The sequence below is a fragment of the Ahaetulla prasina genome, chromosome 1 (assembly GCF_028640845.1).
Source record: "Ahaetulla prasina isolate Xishuangbanna chromosome 1, ASM2864084v1, whole genome shotgun sequence".
NCBI classification, from domain to species: domain Eukaryota; kingdom Metazoa; phylum Chordata; class Lepidosauria; order Squamata; family Colubridae; genus Ahaetulla; species Ahaetulla prasina.
In genome coordinates, this window is record NC_080539.1 from 4,090,236 (window position 1) to 4,109,209 (window position 18,974).

An 18,974-nucleotide genomic window follows, 5' to 3' on the forward strand; every position below is an offset into this window, starting at 1 on the left:
TATCTAGTAGTAGGTTATGGTCTACTTTAGAATAGAATAGAATAGAATAGAATTTTATTGGCCAAGTGTGATTGGACACACAAGGAATTTGTCTTGGTGCATATGCTCTCGGTGTACATAAAAGAAAAGATACGTTCATCAAGGTACAACATTTACAACACAATTGATGATCAATATATCAATATAAATCATAAGGATTGCCAGCAACAAGCTATAGTCATACAGTCATAAGTGGAAAGAGATTGGTGATGGGAACTATGAAACGATTAATAGTAATGCAGATTCAGTAAATAGTCTGACAGTGTTGAGGGAATTATTTGTTTAGCAGAGTGATGGCCTTCGGGAAAAAACTGTTCTTGTGTCTAGTTGTTCTGGTGTGCAGTGCTCTATAGCGTCGTTTTGAGGGTAGGAGTTGAAACAGTTTATGTCCAGGATGCGAGGGATCTGCAAATATTTTCACGGCCCTCTTCTTGATTCGTGCCATATACAGGTCCTCAATGGAAGGCAAGTTGGTAGCAATTATTTTTTCTGCAGTTCTAATTATCCTCTGAAGTCTGTGTTTTTCTTGTTGGGTTGCAGAACCGAACCAGACAGTTATAGAGGTGCAAATGACAGACTCAATAATTCCTCTGTAGAATTGGATCAGCAGCTCCTTGGGCAGTTTGAGCTTACTGAGTTTATCAAATGCTTTACTGAAGTCCAAGTAAATTATGTCGACAGCATTCCTCTGGTCCACTAATTTTGTCACTTTGTCAAAGAATGCATTTAGATTAGTCTTTCATGATCTGTTTTTGACAAACCCATGTTTGTCAAACTTTTGGTTATTACTTGGTTTGCTTCTAGATGTTCGGTGATTCGTTGCTTGATTATCTTTTCCAGAATCCTTCCCGGTATTGAGGTCAGGCTGATAGGTCTGTAGTTTCCTGGATCTGTTTTTTTCCCCTTTTTGAAGATGGGAACTACATCAGCTCTTTTCCAGTCCTCTGGCAGCTCCCCTGTGCTCCAGGATCTTTGAAAGATATAGTTCAGTGGTTCTGAGATCTTGTCTGCCAGTTCCTTCAGAATCTTGGGGTATAATCCATCCGGTCCTGGTGATTTGAACTTATCTAGGGTAGACAGATGTTCACTTACCATTTTCTTCCCTATTTTAACTTGTGTTCCTAATCTGTATTTTGTGATGCTGTTTTTGATAGGTTGGATTGTTTTTTTCCTTTTGTGTAAAGACAGATGCAAAAAATGAGCTAAGTAGATCTGCTTTCTCCTTGTTGCTTGTCACCTTCTTGCCACTTCCTCCCAGCAATGGGCCAATTGTTTCCTTGACTTTTTTCTTGTTTTTAACATGTTGGAAGAAGGTTTTTTTTGTTATTTTTTACTTTTGTCACTAGCCTTTGTTCGTTGTGAGCCTTAGCTTTCCTCACTTCATCTTTACAGGCTCGGGCTATTTGCTGATATTCTGCCTTAGTTATTTACCCCTCTTTCCACTTTTTATACTTATCCTTTTTGTCTTTCAATTTGTCAGATAGTTCTTTATGCATCTATGCTGGTTTCTTTTGAGATCTATTATTTTTCTTCTTCATTGGTATTGTGCTAGACTGGGCTATTATAATCTCACTTTTCAAAATTTCCCAAGCTTCTTGAGTTGTTTTCCCCTTGAGGATTCTCATCCATGGAATCCTTCTCAAGCTCTCTCTAAGTTTATTGAAATTAGCTCTCTTAAAGTCCAAGACTCTAGTTTGACTTTGTTCTACTACTTGTATTGCTTAATGTCGAATTCCAGTATTGTGTGATCACTTGCCACCAAGGTTCCTGTAGCTTCAATACCTTCTATCATTTCATCTCTGTTAGTGAGAATTAAGTCCAATATGGCTTCTTCTTCTTCTCCTTCTCCTTCTCCTTCTCCTTCTCCTTCTCCTTCTCCTTCTCCTTCTCCTTCTCCTTCTCCTTCTTTCCCCTCCCCCTCCCCCTCCTCCTCCTGCTGTTTTTCCCCTCCTCCTCAATCTTATGGAAATCCCATAATATTTTAGCCAACAAATTTGGGGAATGTTTATTTATTTCATCAATTTCCACGCCCTCCCCCAATGTTGACATAACAAACCCCGCGTGCCTTTCTGACCAGACAGCCAGGAACGTGGTCATAAAAGTCAAAATGGCCACCGCCATCGCAGGGGACCTTAAGGGGACCATTCTCTTCCCATTCTTGAAACCTATCCCATGCTTGGGAATGCAGGGAAATTAAGAACCAGCCGTTCCAAGGCTGATCGGACACTAGTTAGGTCTTTTTCGAAAGCCTACCTAGTGGCAATGAGGGTTGCGAAATGTTCCTATGTTTCCACCCTCATTGCGTCGGCAGATAACCGCCCGGCTGCCCTGTTTCGGGTGACCCGTTCCCTTTTACACCAGGGGGGACGGGATGACCCCTTGCAGGGACGTGCTATGGAGTTTAGTGGTTATCTATACGATAAAATCGCTCAGCTTCGGGATAGTTTGGACCAAGATTGTGATGATCCGGATGGGATGACTGAGACACGTCTTGTTGATGTTGTTTGGAATGAGTTTGATTCTGTGGCTCCCGAGGACGTGGACAGGCTGCTGGGGAGGTTACATGCCACTACATGTTTACTGGACCCGTGTCCCTCCTGGCTGGTGCTGGCCACTCAGGAGGTGACATGAGGCTGGCTCCGGGGAATTAAAAATGCTTCTTTGTTGGAAGGGGTTTTCCCTGCTGCCTTGAAAGAGGCGGTGGTGAGACCCCTCCTCAAGAAGCCTTCCCTGGACCTAGCTATTTTGGGTAGCTACCGTCCAGTCTCCAACCTTCGCTTTGTGGCAAAGGTTGTAGAGAGTGTGGTGGCATGGCAGCTTCCCCAGTACCTGGATGAAGCCATCTATCTAGACCCGTTCCAGTCCGGCTTCCGGTCCGGGTACAGCACGGAGACAGCTTTGGTTGCGTTGGTGGATGACCTCTGGAGGGCCAGGGATAGGGGTTGTTCCTCTGCCCTGGTCCTGTTGGATCTTTCATCGGCTTTTGATACCATCGACCATGGTATCCTGCTGCGCCGGTTGGAGAGTTTGGGAGTGGGAGGCACCGTTTATCGGTGGTTCTCCTCCTATCTCTCTGACCGGTCGCAGACGGTGTTGACAGGGGGGCAGGGATCGACCGCGAGGCGCCTTACTTGTGGGGTGCCTCAGGGGTTGATTCTCTCACCTCTCCTGTTCAACATCTACATGAAGCCGTTGTGCGAGGTCATCAGTGGCTTCGGGGTGAGTTATCAGCTGTACGCTGATGACACTCAGCTGTACTTTTCCACCCCGGGCCACCCCAACAAAGCTGTTGAACTGCTGTCTCGTTGCCTGGAGGCCGTACGGGTCTGGATGGGGAGAAACAGACTCAGACTCAATCCATCCAAGACGGAATGGCTGTGGATGCCGGCACCCTGGTACAGTCAGCTGCAACCGCAGCTGTCTTTTGGGGGCAAGTCACTGGCCCCAACAGAGAGGGTACGCAACTTGGGCGTTCTCCTGGATGGACGGCTTTCGTTTGAAGATCATTTGGCGGCCGTCTCCAGGAGAGCCTTTTACCAGGTTCGCCTGGTCTGCCAGTTGCGTCCCTTTCTGGACCGGGATGCCTTATGCACGGTCACTCACGCTCTCGTCACTTCCCGCCTGGATTATTGCAATGCTCTCTACATGGGGCTACCCCTGAAGTGCACTCGGAGACTCCAGTTAGTCCAGAATGCAGCTGCGCGGGTGATCGAGGGAGCTCCTCGCTGCTCCCGGGTAACACCGCTCCTGCGCAGTCTGCACTGGCTACCTGTGGTCTTTCGGGTGCGCTTCAAGGTTTTGGTTACCACCTTCAAAGCACTCCATGGCTTAGGGCCCGGGTACTTACGGGACCGCCTGCTGTTACCTTATGCCTCCCATTGACCCGTACGCTCTCACAGAGAGGGTCTCCTCAGGGTGCCGTCCGCCAAGCAATGCCGGCTGGCGGCCCCCAGGGGAAGGGCCTTCTCTGTTGGAGCACCTACTCTCTGGAACGACCTTCCCCCCGGTTTGCGCCAAATATCTGACCTTCGGACCTTTCGCCGGGAATTAAAAACTCACTTATTTATTCAAGCGGGACTGGACTGATTTTTTAAATTTTAAATTTTAAATTTTTTAATCCTTTGTAATTTTATATGGGGTATTTTAGGTTAGGTCAATCTGACGGTTTTAATTTGGCCATTATTGAATATGTATTTTAAATTGATTTTAACTTTGTATACTTGCTGTTTTTATCTTTGGCTGTACACCGCCCTGAGTCCTTCGGGAGAAGGGCGGTATAAAAATTTAAATAAATAAATAAATAAATAAATAAATAAATAAATAAATAAATAAATAAATAAGAGGGAATTTAGTGCTGCCTTAGTGGTACAGTTAAAAAAATAATAATGGAGCTTTTTCAGTTAGACAAGAAAACCAGTGGATTTTTGATGGCCCTGTGGTGGCTGCCATCTTGACTTTTTAGACCGAAACATGTGTTGACATCTCTGATAAACCTTTCCATCTTTCTCTGGTGCCATTTTTCATCATTGCTGCAGGCCAAACAGCTCTCCACATCGCCATTGAGAAGAAGAGCTTAGATCTTGTGAAGCTCCTGGTGGAGAATAACGCTGATGTCCACAAGGCGGCTTCCGGTTTATTGTTCCAGCAGGACTACAAAGAGGTTCACTTTTATTTTGGTATGGCACAAGGAGAAATGTTGAGGGTGCATTTCGACTTTCTTTTTTAACTGCTCCTACAGGTATCCTTGTTTCCATCAGCAAAGCGGATTTGATATCCTCCCTCTCTGGCAGACACTGCAGATCAGAAGTGGCCAACCACGGCCACTTGAAGTTCACAAGACTTAAAGACCTGTGGACTTCAACATTGGCCACTTGAAGAACTGGCTGGGGAATTCTGGGAGTTGAAGTCCACAAGACTTAAAGACCTGTTGACTTCAACTGTGGCCACTTGAAGACCTGTGGACTTCAATCTTGGCCATTCAAAGACCTGCTGGCTGGGGAATTCTGGGAGTTGAAGTTCACAAGACTTAAATACCTGTGGACTTCAACTGTGGCCACTTGAAGACCTGTGGACTTCAACTCCCAGAATCCCCCAGCTGGCTGGCTGGGGAATTCTGGGAGTTGAAGTCCACAAGACTTAAAGACTTGTGGACTTCAATCTTGGCCACTCAAAGACCTGCTGGCTGGGGAATTCTGGGAGTTGAAGGTCTTACAAGTGGCCAAGGTTGGACACTCTAATCTAGATGTTCAATGCAACCTTGGCCCATCGTCTCCTCTCTTCCAGGTGAACTTCCTCTCTCCTTGGCTGCTTGTACCAACCAGTCAAAAGTGGTCATGTACCTCCTGGATAACCCTCACCAAAATGCCAGGCTGACTGAACAGGATTCCGTGGGCAACACGGTCCTCCATGCGCTGGTGATGGTGGCCAACGACACGAAGAAGAACACCAAGTTCGTGGTCAACATGTATGACATGATCCTGAGGAAAGGGGCTGAGATTGACCCTGCCTGCAGATTGGAAACGATTAAAAACAAGGAAAAGCTAACCCCTTTAACGCTGGCCGTCAAGACTGGGAAAATCAAGGTTAGTCACCCTCCTCACCAGGATACGTAGTCCCCGACTTACAACCATTCCTTTAGTGATGCTTTGATGTTACAATGGCATTAGAAAAAGTGATTTACGTCCAACCCATGTTGCATTCCCACAGTCATGAGATCAAAATTCCCTCTTTATTTTTCTTTTCTTTTACTGTTTTTTTTAAAGTTCAAATTGTTTTGTTTTTTTATTCAAAAAGTTTTACAGAAATTCCCTTTCCCATCCTCCCTCCCCTACCTTCACAACCCTCCCCCGACTTCCCGGAACGAACACAAGGTATAGTTAAAATAAAACAAACATATTGATTTCAATTGATTTTCGGGAGAAGTTAGGAATTGATGATTGTAGGGGTATAATTAAGTTGGGATGAAAATTTTTTAGCATATGTTTGTTTTATTTTTAACTATACCTTGTGTTCGTTCCGGGAAGTTGGGGGGGGAGGGGGGTTGTGAAGGGAGGGGGAGAGGGGGGGAAGGGGGGAAAATTTTGTAAAACTTTTTGAATAAAAAATAAAATAAAATAAAACAAACATATGCTAAAAAATTTTCGTTTAATCTCCAAGTTCTTCTACCTTCTTTTCCATATTGCAATTCCATCCAAACAGGACTATGATCAGACAAACATCTTGGAAATATCTTAGTTTTCTTCACCCTAAAAAGCAAATCATTAGAAATTAAAATAAAATCAATACGTGAGAAGGATTGATGCCTATCAGAGAAAAAAGTATAGTCTCTTTCCTCCAAATTCCGCAGTCTCCATACATTCCCAAGATGGCGCCGACAAAGGCTGCCTCGGTGAAATGCTCTCTAATTGTTTCTTTATTTCTAATTGTTCTCTGTGACTTACTACGGATTTCCTACTCACGAGACCATCTGCTAAAAATTAAGGAACATTTCTTTAAGGAGCAGCTTTCTTTGATCTCACCCCCATCTGTCTTTACAAATACGGAGGAGATTCTAATACAGGAGGAGACAATTCCCACGGAGCCATGGATTACCAAAAAAAACAAACGACGGAAGCGACGGAAAAGAGGTAAACGAGCTGGGATCTTAAACAGATTAAGAAGTCGCATTAAAACTCCTCTGCCTTCAATTTTCCTAACTAATATACGCTCACTTGCAAATAAGATGGATGAAATACTCCTCTTAAACAAATACTATTCTGATTTTCGCAATTCAGCAGTCCTATGCTTCTCTGAAACCTGGTTAAATGAATCAATTGAAAATAGCAGCCTGAACATTCCAGGGTTTCAGATTGAACGGTCAGACAGGATTCCAGAAACATCTGGTAAAAAGAAAGGAGGAGGCTTATGCCTATATATTAGCAGAAACTGGTGTCAAGATTTTAAGATAATTTACAAATTCTGTGACAATAATTTAGAGACTCTAATTATCAACTGCAAACCTTACTATTCGCCTCGTGAATTTTCCTCATTTCTTCTAATTGCTGTTTATGTCCCACCACAAGCCTGTGTAAACAAGGCATTACGAACTCTAGCTGACCAAATCATGGAGGCTGAAGCCAAACACCCTGATTCACTGGCCATTGTTTTGGGAGATCTAAACAAGGCAAACTTAAGGAAAGAGCTACCAAAATACTTTCAGCATGTCAATTGTCCCACCAGAGGCAAGAATACGCTAGACCATTGCTACACAACACTAAAAGATGCTTATCGGTCTTTACCACGTGCAGCTGTAGGACACTCTGATCATTGCATGATTCACCTTGTACCTGCTTACAGGCAAAGACTTAAAGCCACAAAACCAATAATTAAATCAGTGAAGACCTGGACGGAGGAATCAAAAATTAAAGCTGCAGGCATGTTTTGACTGCACTGATTGGAATATTTTTAAAGATACCTGTGCAGACCTGGATGAACTCACAGATACTGTAACATCATATGTCAGCTTCTGTGAAGACCTATGTGTACCTACAAGGAACTTGCGAATATACAGTAACAACAAACCTTGGTTCACACCTAAACTTAAGCAGCTACGACATTCCAAAGAGGAGGCCTACAGAAAAGGTGATAAAATGTTGTACAATCAGGCCAGAAATGCACTAACAAGGGAGATCAGAGCAGCAAAAAGAAGCTACTCTGAAAAGCTAAAGAATCAGTTTTCAGCAAATGAACCAGCAAACATGTGGAAAACTCTTAAAAATATCACCGGCTATGGCAAACCTCCTTCCCAGGCTGAAGGTAATCAACAACTGGCAGATGACCTGAATGAGTTTTACTGCAGGTTTGAAAGGAAACTACAGCCACCTATCTCCACAACCCCCATCTCAGACACACCAACAACAGCCAAGCCTCCTACAACTGACCCCATTTCATTGGGTTCACAACCCCTAGTGATCACAGAAAAGGAAGTGCAGGACCTATTTCACAGACAAAAGCCAGGAAAAGCTTCAGGCCCAGACAAGATAACTCCTTCTTGCTTAAAAGTCTGTGCTGACCAATTGGCCCCCATCTTCACCCATATTTTCAATAAATCACTAGAGATGTGTTATGTTCCTTCTTGCTTCAAACGCTCTACCATCATCCCAATGCCAAAGAAGCCCACCATCAAGGAACTGAATGACTACAGACCAGTTGCTCTAACATCTGTAGTCATGAAAACCTTTGAAAGGCTAGTGCTTTCCTACTTGAAAACCATCACGGATCCGCTGTTAGACCCTTTGCAATTTGCATACCGAGAAAACAGATCAACAGATGATGCTGTTAATATGGCTCTGCACTACATCCTACAACATCTTGAATCTCCAAAGACCTATGCAAGGGTCCTTTTTGTAGACTTTAGTTCAGCATTCAATACCATCATTCCAGACATTCTTCTAACTAAGCTAAACCAGCTACAGGTACCGGAACAGACTTGTAAGTGGATCACAAGCTTCCTAACAAACAGGAAGCAGCAGGTGAAGCTAAGCAAGATCACATCAAATACCTGTACAATTAGCACAGGGGCCCCCCAAGGCTGTGTGCTCTCCCCACTTCTCTTCTCTCTGTATACCAATGACTGCATCTCCAATGATCCATCTGTTAAGCTACTGAAGTTCGCAGATGACACAACAGTGATTGGTCTCATTCGAGACAATGACGAATCCGCATATAGAGGAGAGGTCAACGACTAGCCTTGTGGTGCAACCAAAACAATCTGGAACTGAACACACTCAAAACCGTAGAAATGGTGGTAGACTTTAGGAAAACCCTTCCATACTTCCACCTCTCACAATACTAGACAACACAGTATCAACAGTAGAAACCTTCAAATTTCTAGGTTCTATCATATATAAGATCTAAAATGGACAGCTAACATCAAAACATCATTAAAAAGGACAACAAAGAATGTTCTTTCTGCCAACTCAGTAAGCTCAAACTGCCCAAGGAGCTGCTGATTCAGTTCTACAGAGGAATTATTGAGTCTGTCATTTGCACCTCTATAACGGTCTGGTTCGGTTCTGCAACCCAACAAGAAAAACACAGACTTCAGAGGATAATTAGAACTGCAGAAAAAATAATTGCTACCAACCTGCCTTCCATTGAGGACCTGTATACTGCACGAATCAAGAAGAGGGCCATGAAAATATTTACAGACCCCTCGCATCCTGGACATAAACTGTTTCAACTCCTACCCTCAAAACGACGCTATAGAGCACTGCACACCAGAACAACTAGACACAAGAACAGTTTTTTCCCGAAGGCCATCACTCTGCTAAACAAATAATTCCATCAACACTGTCAAACTATTTACTGAATCTGCACTACTATTAATCTTCTCATAGTTCCCATCACCAATCTCTTTCCATTTATGACTGTATGACTATAACTTGTTGCTGGCAATCCTTATGATTTATATTGATATATTGACCATCAATTGTGTTGTAAATGTTGTACCTTGATGAACGTATCTTTTCTTTTATGTACACTGAGAGCGTATGCACCAAGACAAATTCCTTGTGTGTCCAATCACACTTGGCCAATAAAAAAAAATCTATTCTATTCTATCTCTCAACTCAAAATCTTCTATCATGTCAAAAAAGGATTTAGGCAGCTTTGAATGTGCAGGTATCTTCTTAGAAAAAATTCTCTTGTCCTTTCGTGTATCTATTATTTCATTCCAATCTCCCAATATAATACACGATTTATAATCCCATAGAATCAACTTATCATACAACATTCTATAAAATTTTTCTTGTTGCTGATTGGGTGCATATATAGCAAACAAAAGGGTCTTTTTTGTTTCTATTGTAAGTTCAATAGCAATATATCTTCCGTGAATATCTGCCTCTATTAACTTGGCTGGTATATCTTTTCTCAAATAAACCACTATGCCGTGTTTTTGTCCCAAGCTAACTTTGAGTTTATTAAGTACTTTTGATCTGATAGTTTAATATGCTTTCCTACTTGAAAACCATCACGGATCCGCTGTTAGACCCCTTGCAATTTGCATACCGAGCAAACAGATCAACAGATGATGCTGTTAATATGGCTCTGCACTACATCCTACAACATCTTGAGTCTCCAAAGACCTATGCAAGGGTCCTTTTTGTAGACTTTAGTTCAGCATTCAATACCATCATTCCAGACATTCTTCTAACTAAGCTAAACCAGCTACAGGTACCGGAACAGACTTGTAAGTGGATCACAAGCTTCCTAACAAACAGGAAGCAGCAGGTGAAGCTAAGCAAGATCACATCAAATACCTGTACAATTAGCACAGGGGCCCCCCAAGGCTGTGTGCTCTCCCCACTTCTCTTCTCTCTGTATACCAATGACTGCATCTCCAATGATCCATCTGTTAAGCTACTGAAGTTCGCAGATGACACAACAGTGATTGGTCTCATTCGAGACAATGATGAATCCGCATATAGAGGAGAGGTCGAACGACTAGCCTTGTGGTGCAACCAAAACAATCTGGAACTGAACACACTCAAAACCGTAGAAATGGTGGTAGACTTTAGGAAAAACCCTTCCATACTTCCACCTCTCACAATACTAGACAACACAGTATCAACAGTAGAAACCTCTAAATATCTAGGTTCTATCATATATAAGATCTAAAATGGACAGCTAACATCAAAACATCAAAAAAGGACAAAGAATGTTCTTTCTGCGCCAACTCAGTAAGCTCAAACTGCCCAAGGAGCTGCTGATTCAGTTCTACAGAGGAATTATTGAGTCTGTCATTTGCACCTCTATAACTGTCTGGTTCGGTTCTGCAACCCAACAAGAAAAACACAGACTTCAGAGGATAATTAGAACTGCAGAAAAAATAATTGCTACCAACCTGCCTTCCATTGAGGACCTGTATACTACACGAATCAAGAAGAGGGCCATGAAATATTTACAGATCCCTCGCATCCGGGACATAAACTGTTTCAACTCCTACCCTCAGAACGACGCTATAGAGCACTGCACACCAGAACAACTAGACACAAGTACAGTTTTTTCCCGAAGGCCATCACTCTGCTAAACAAATAATTCCCTCCACACTGTCAAACTATTTACTGAATCTGCACTACTATTAATCTTCTCATAGTTCCCATCACCAATCTCTTTCCATTTATGACTGTATGACTATAAATCCTTATGATTTATATTGATATATTGACCATCAATTGTGTTGTAAATGTTGTACCTTGATGAACGTATCTTTTCTTTTATGTACACGGAGAGCATATGCACCAAGACAAATTCCTTGTGTGTCCAATCACACTTGGCCAATAAAAAAAAATCTATTCTATTCTATCTCTCAACTCAAAATCTTCTATCATGTCAAAAAAGGATTTAGGCAGCTTTGAATGTGCAGGTATCTTCTTAGAAAAAATTCTCTTGTCCTTTCGTGTATCTATTATTTCATTCCAATCTCCCAATATAATACACGATTTATAATCCCATAGAATCAACTTATCATACAACATTCTATAAAATTTTTCTTGTTGCTGATTGGGTGCATATATAGCAAACAAAAGGGTCTTTTTTGTTTCTATTGTAAGTTCAATAGCAATATATCTTCCGTGAATATCTGCCTCTATTAACTTGGCTGGTATATCTTTTCTCAAATAAACCACTATGCCGTGTTTTTTGTCCTAAGCTAACTTTGAGTTTATTAAGTACTTTTGATCTGATAGTTTAATATGCTTTTCTTGTAAGCAAATCACATCATTTCTAAATTGTTTCAAATAATGAAATATTTTTCTTCTCTTCTGAGCTGAATTCAAACCATTGACATTCCAGGTCAAGATTTTATTTGCCATTACTGGCCTGCTGAAGCTTTTGAGCGATCAGCTGAAGATCGTCCTCCCGTATCTTCGGCCGTGCTCCTCCCACCGCTTCTGTAGCAGAATCCTGAACTTTACTTTGAGTTTGTTGCTCTTTTTCTTTACGCTTAAGGGCTCCCCTTGTCAGTCTTTATTCTTGTGGTTGTTCCTCAGATGGTAACATCACTGGAATCATCTCAGCTTCCACACCCATTTGAGTCTCTTGAATTCTTTTTTCTATTATTTCTACTTCAAGTTTCAGCACGGTAGAAAGAAAATCTTTGGCCTTAAGCACTGTATCAATATGATATCTCCTTCCTTGATAATACACTGTCAAACCAACTGGAACCTCCCATCTAAATTGAATCTGGTATTTCTTAAGTTCTTGTGTAAAAAATGTAAAGTCCTTTCTATCCCTTAACATCTTGGGAGGAATCTCTTTCAAAACCTTCAGCTCCTGTTCTCCTATTTTCAAGTTTTTCTGAAATGCAACTTGCAAAATTTGATTTCTCACTGTTCTTTTCAAAAAATAAACCACAATGTCTCTAGGAAGTTTCTTCTGCCTAGCAATCCAGGAATTAACTCTATAAATTTTGTCAATTTGATAAGCAACCTCTTGTGGATCAAGTTCAATAAGTTCAGCCAGAGCTTCTGATAAAAAATTTTTTAAATCTTCCCTTTTCTCCTCATTCAAGCCCCTAATTCTCAGAGCTCCTTCCATCATTCTATACTGCATCACCACCACTTGATCTTCATTTTTGTCCAATTTGATTTGCATTCCCCCCATTCTATTTTCTATTTGCTGATTTGACTGAGCAATTTCTTGCACCTCCTCCTCCACCACCACCAGTCTTTTTGCCAAACCTTGGAAAGCCATCAAAATATCTTCTCTTATTTTTTTACTATTCTCTTTTATTTCTTCTTATTTTCTCATTATTGTCCATCATCTCCTTAAACCTTTCTTCAAACACTTTCCCTTGCTCTTTAATCAAATCTTCTAAAGCTGGTTTAGAACCCTTTCTACCCCCAGTCTTAGGTGGTTTAGTAGCCATTTCAGTTTTTAAAATTCACAAAATATAATAATAATAATAATATTTTAATTTGTATACCGCCCTTCTCCCGAAGGACTCAGGGTGGTGAACAGCCAAAATAAAATACAAAAGAAATAATACATACAATACTAAAAAACAACCCTTAAAAAACTTATTCAAATGGCCAAATTTAAAATGTAATAACGCCCTATAAAATTGACAGAAATTTCAAACCCATAAAATCAAATAAAAAATTTTAAAAATCAAGCAGTCCAGCAAGGCGGAATAAATAGGTTTTAAGTTCGCGACGAAAGGTGCTAAGGTCAGATAGTTGTCGAAGTCCAGGGGGAAGTTCGTTCCACAGGGCAGGAGCCCCCACAGAGAAGGCCCTCCCCCTGGGGGCCGCCAGTCGACATTGTTTGGCTGACGGCACCCTGAGGAGTCCCTCTCTGTGAGAACGCACCGGTCGTTGGGAGATAGAGGACAGCAGTAGACGGTCCCGTAAGTATCCCGGTCCTAAGCCATGGAGCGCTTTAAAGGTAGTAACCAATACCTTGAAGCGCACCCGGAAGATGACAGGTAGCCAGTGCAGTCTGCGCAGGATAGGTGTTACATGGGAGCTTCGAACTGCTCCCTCAATAACCTGTGCAGCCGCATTCTGGACTAACTGGAGTCTCCGGGTACTCTTCAAGGGGAGCCCCATGTAGAGAGCATTGCAATAGTCCAAGCGAGAAGTAACGAGAGCATGAGTGACTGTGCATAGGGCATCCCGGTCCAGGAAGGGGCGCAACTGGCGGATCAGATGAACCTGATAAAAAGCTCTCCTGGAGACGGTCGTCAAATGGTCTTCAAAGGACAACCCTCCATCCAGGAGCATGCCCAAGTTGTGCACCCTTTTCATCGGGGCCAATGACTCACCCCCAACAGTCAGCCGCATCTGCAGCTGACTGTACCGGGGTGCCGGCATCCACAGCCACTCCGTCTTGGAGGGATTAAGCTTGAGCCTGTTTCTCCCCATCCAGACCCGTACGGCTTCCAAACACCAGGACAGTGCTTCAATAGCTTCGTTGGGATGGCCTGGGGTGGAAAAGTACAGCTGCATGTCATCAGCGTACAGTTGGTATCTCACCCCAAAACCACTGATGATCTCACCCAGCGGCTTCATATAGATGTTCAACAGGAGGGGCGAGAGAATCGATCCCTGTGGCACCCCACACATGAGGCACCTCGGGATCGATCTCTGCCCCCCTGTCAACACCATCTGCGTCCGGTCAGAGAGGTAGGAGGAGAACCACCGATAAACGGTGTCCCCCACTCCCAAACCCTCCAACCGGCGCAGCAGGATACCATGGTCGATGGTATCGAAAGCCGCTGAGAGGTTTAATAGGACCAGGGCAGAGGAGTGACCCTTATCCCTGGCCCTCCAGAGATCATCCACCAACGCAACCAAAGACATCTCAGTACTGTATCCAGGCCGGAAGCCGGACTGGAACGGGTCTAGATAGACTTCTATAGAAACTTCTCTTTTCCCCTTTAAGTATAGGAGAGCTCACTTCACTTCATTAGAATCCACACATAACGTTTCTTAGCTTCTTAGTTACACAGCCTGTTTGCAATTCCATTCTTCACTTTCACTTCCTTTCAGGCGCCATCTTAAACAGTCAGTTAAAACAAAGAAAAAAAAGTTTCTCTTTTTAAAAGGGTAGAAGTCAGGAAATCAAAAATACTTGCAATCCAGTAGTTGTTCACTCGTGCTTATTCCGTCTGCTTATAGAAATCCATAAGCCGTACAGGTCTGGATGGGGAGGAACAGGCTCAAACTTAATCCCTCCAAGACGGAGTGGCTGTGGATGCCGGCACCTTGGTACAGTCAGCTGCAGATGCGGCTGTCTGTTGGGGGTGAATCATTGGCCCCGATGGAGAAGGTACGCAACTTGGGCGTGCTCCTGGATGGTCGGTTGTCCTTTGAAGACCATTTGGCGACCGTCTCCAGGAGAGCATTTTATCAGGTTCGCCTGATCCACCAGTTGCATCCCTTCCTGGATCGGGATGCCTTATGCACAGTCACTCATGCTCTCGTTACCTCTCGCCTGGACTACTGCAATGCTCTCTACATGGGGCTCCCCTTGAAGAGCACCCGGAGACTTCAGCTAGTTCAGAACGCGGCTGCGCGGGTTATTGAGGGAGCGTCTCGGAGCTCCCACATAACACCTATCCTGCGCAGACTGCACTGGCTACCTGTTGTTTTCCAGGTGCGCTTTAAAGTATTGGTTACCACCTTTAAAACGCTCCATGGCTTAGGACCGGGCTATCTACGGGACCGTCTACTGCCGGCTTCTATCTCCCATCTTCCAGTACGCTCCCACAGAGAGGGACTCCTCAGGGTGCCGTCAGCCAAACAGTGTCGACTGGCGGCCCCCAGGGGGAGGGCCTTCTCTGTGGGAGCTCACCTTTGAACGAACTTCCTCGGACACGACAATTACCTGACCTTAGGACTTTCATGAACTTAAAACTTATTTATTTTGTATGGCTGGACTAGCCTGATTTTTATTTTTATTGGATGGGTTTTTAAAATTTTGTGATTTTACGGGGGAGTACATTTTTTAACATTTTGGGCATTTAAATTAGTTTTTTAAGGGATGTTTTTAATTATTGTGTGTATTTATATTTTATCTGCCTGTTCACCGCCCTGAGTCCTTTGGGAGAAGGGCGGTATACAAATTAAAATATTATTATTATTATTATTATTATTATTATTATTATTATTATTATTATTATTATTATTATTATTATTATTATTATTATTATTATTATTATTAAGATAAGACAATTAGCAGAGATGGACACTTTCTTCTTTTCCTGCTTTTGCAGGAGCGCACTGAAGGTCGGAGCTTGGCAGGGTTATTTATGGGACTCGACCCTCAGGGCTCTGCTTAATAAAAAACAAAGCCCCTGGGGAGGTCTACCACTCCTCCGCAGCTCTTATCTCACCCTTTCATCCAGGGAGAGAGATTAAAGCCGGCTTTTTTCTGGCTTTTACGATGTTCAGTACGGAGCCCCTTAATTAGGAACTCAGCTTTTACGATGTTCAGTACGGAGCCCCTTAATTAGGAACTCAGCGAAGAAGATGGCGCCACCGGAAGTCCTCTTTTCTTTTACTTTTAAAAGCATTTTTTTTTACAACCGAATAGGTTGTAAAAAAAAATGCTTTTAAAAGTAAAAAAAAGGCTCTGATGATCACACGGCTCAGCTGGGATCGTCAGAGCCTCTTTTTTTACCTTTTAAGAGCATTTTTTAACCGGGAGTATTTCACCTCTGATATGACCCCCAGGACGTTTCAACCATCATAAATATGAGTCATTGGCCAACTGTCTTAATTTTGATCTCCTGACCATGTGGGAGGCTGCAAGTGTGAAAAACAATCCTAAGTCACATTTTTCAGTGCCGTTGTAACTCTGAACGGTCACTAAATGAACAGTTGTAACTCAAGGACTGCCTGTATTTTCATCTCTATATTGTTGACTTTATTGTGGGTCTTCTTGGAAATGCACTAGAAAAAAGGAGAAATGAACCTAGGTGCAAGAGGATTAGTATAATTATTAATTATATTGTTATGAATCATGTTTAATTGCATTGAATTAAATTGTCAATGCGTATAATTGTAATTACTTTGTAATATTATTAATGTTAATAATTATTATTGATAATAATGATGTTGATATTAAATATTATTAATGATATTATAATTAATAGTATTATTATTGTTATTGCTATTAGTTATAATTAATACTAGTAATATTATTAAGGATTAATGCAAAGGTTAGATCCAAAGAGAATCATGTTTGTGCTGATGTTTTCTTGAGTACGTCGCTTAGTTATTTATTTTATTTATTTATTTATAATTTAATTTCTATACCGCCCTTCTCCCGAAGGACTCAGGGCGGTGTACAGCCATATTAAAATACAGAGCTTAAATAACAAATTTTTAAAAAATTAAAAAACAAATATTTAGCAAGGCAATCAACTAAAACAGTCTTAGACCAACATAAAACCCCTTAAAATTACAATTAAAATACACTTAAAATACACTTAGGCTAGTCCCGCCCGATGAAATAATAAAGTCTTCAGTTCCCGCTTGAAGGTCCGGAGGTCGGGGAGTTGGCGTAAACCCGGAGGCAACTCATTCCAAAGGGCCGGTGCTGCCACAGAGAAGGCTCTCCCTCTGGGGGCCGCCAACCGACATTGTTCGGTCGACGGCACCATGAGAAGGCCCACTCTGTGGGAGCGCACAGGTCGTTGGGAGGCTATAGGTGCCAGAAGGCGGTCTCGTAAATATCCCAGTCCTAAGCCATGGAGCGCTTTAAAGGTGGTCACTAACACCTTGAAGTGCACCCAGAAAGCTTCCGGCAGCCAGTGCAGGCCACGCAGGATAGGTGTTATATGGGAGCAACGCGGTGCTCCCTCTACCACCTGCACAGCCGCATTCTGCACTAGCTGAAGCTTCCTGGTACTCTTCAAGGGGAGCCCCATGTAGAGAGCATTGCAATAGTCCAGGCGGGAAGTAACAAGGGCGTGAGTGACCGTGCGTAAGGAGTCCCGGTCAAGGAAAGGGCACAACTGGCGAATCAGGCGAACCTGATAAAATGCTCCCCTGGCGACAGCCGTCAAATGTTCTTCTAAAGACAGCCGGTCATCCAGGAGAACGCCCAAGTTGCGCACCCTCCCCCTGGGGGCCAATACTTCACCCCCAACAGTCAGCAAAGGCGTAAGCTGACTGTACCGGGACACCGGAACCCACAGCCACTCAATCTTGGAGGGGTTGAGCTGGAGCCCGTTCCTCCCCATCCAGACCCGCACAGCCTCAAGACACCGGACCATCACTTCGACGGCTTCGTTGGGGTGGCTCGGAGGGGAAATATACAGCTGAGTATCATCAGCGTACAGGTGGTATTCCACTCCGAAACCACGGGTAACCTCACCCAGCGGCTTCATATAGATATTGAACAGGAGAGGCGAGAGAACGGACCCCTGAGGCACCCCATAAGTGAGGCACCTTGAGGTCAATCTCTGCCTCCCTGCCAACACCGTCTGCGAGCATTCAGAGAGATAGGAGGAGAACCATCGATAGACAGTGCCCCCCACCCCCAATCCCTCCAACCGCCGCAGCAGGATACCATGGTCGATAGTATCAAAAGCTGCCGAGAGATCTAAAAGAACCAGGACAGAGGAACATCCCCTGCCCCGAGCCCTCCAGAGGTCATCCACCAACGTGACCAAAGTCATCTCAGTGCTGTATCCAGGTCTGAAGATGGACTGGAACGGGTCTAGATAGACAGTTTCATCCAGGTATTGGGGAAGCTGATATGCCACCACACTCTCAACAACCTTCGCCAAAAAGTGAAGGTTGGAGACTGGACGATAGTTCGCCAATACAGCTGGGTCCAGGGAAGGCTTCTTGAGGAGGGGCTTCACCACCACCTCTTTCAAGGCGGTGGGAAAGGTACCCCCCAACAAGGAAGCGTTGGTAACTCCCAGGATCCAGCCTCGTGCAACCTCCCGTGTGGCCAGTACTAACTAGGAGGGACACGGGTCCAATAAAAATGTGGTGGGATTCAACCTACCCAACAACCTGTCCATGTCATCGGGAGTCACAGGATCAAACTCAGCCCAGGTAATATCCACCATCCCGCACGTTATCAGACGTGACTTCAAGAAGGTCAAAAATGTCCAGATGGTGGATGGACAATGAGATCCCGTTGGCTTTTCTGACCCATCCCTAAAGACACTCCTGTCATCAACTCAACCGTTTTGGTCTCTCCAGATTTTCAAGCACATCCTCCGCCGAGAGATGAAGGACCCCAAGTTCCAGTACCTTTCGCGCAAGTTAATCGAGTGGACCTATGGCCCCATCCAGACTTCCATCTACGACATGACCTCCATCGACAGCTGTGAGGAGAACTCAGTGCTGGAGATCCTGGCCTACAACAGCAACATTCCAGTGAGTAGATCCAGTCAAGGATGGTCCTCCTCAGGATCTTCTCTGCCCTGC

At 43.5% G+C, this 18,974-nt stretch overlaps 1 protein-coding gene across 1 annotated transcript in view; it reads left to right on the top strand.

Annotated features, from left to right (window-relative positions):
• LOC131188629 (transient receptor potential cation channel subfamily V member 2-like) overlaps window positions 1–18,974 on the top strand; it is a 99,937-nt gene that overhangs the window by 33,363 nt on the left and 47,600 nt on the right. The window contains exons 5-7 of the mRNA XM_058164008.1: window positions 4,575–4,715; window positions 5,323–5,621; window positions 18,747–18,923. Coding sequence (XP_058019991.1) covers window positions 4,575–4,715; window positions 5,323–5,621; window positions 18,747–18,923 — 617 coding nt within the window. The remainder of the gene's footprint in view (window positions 1–4,574; window positions 4,716–5,322; window positions 5,622–18,746; window positions 18,924–18,974) is intronic.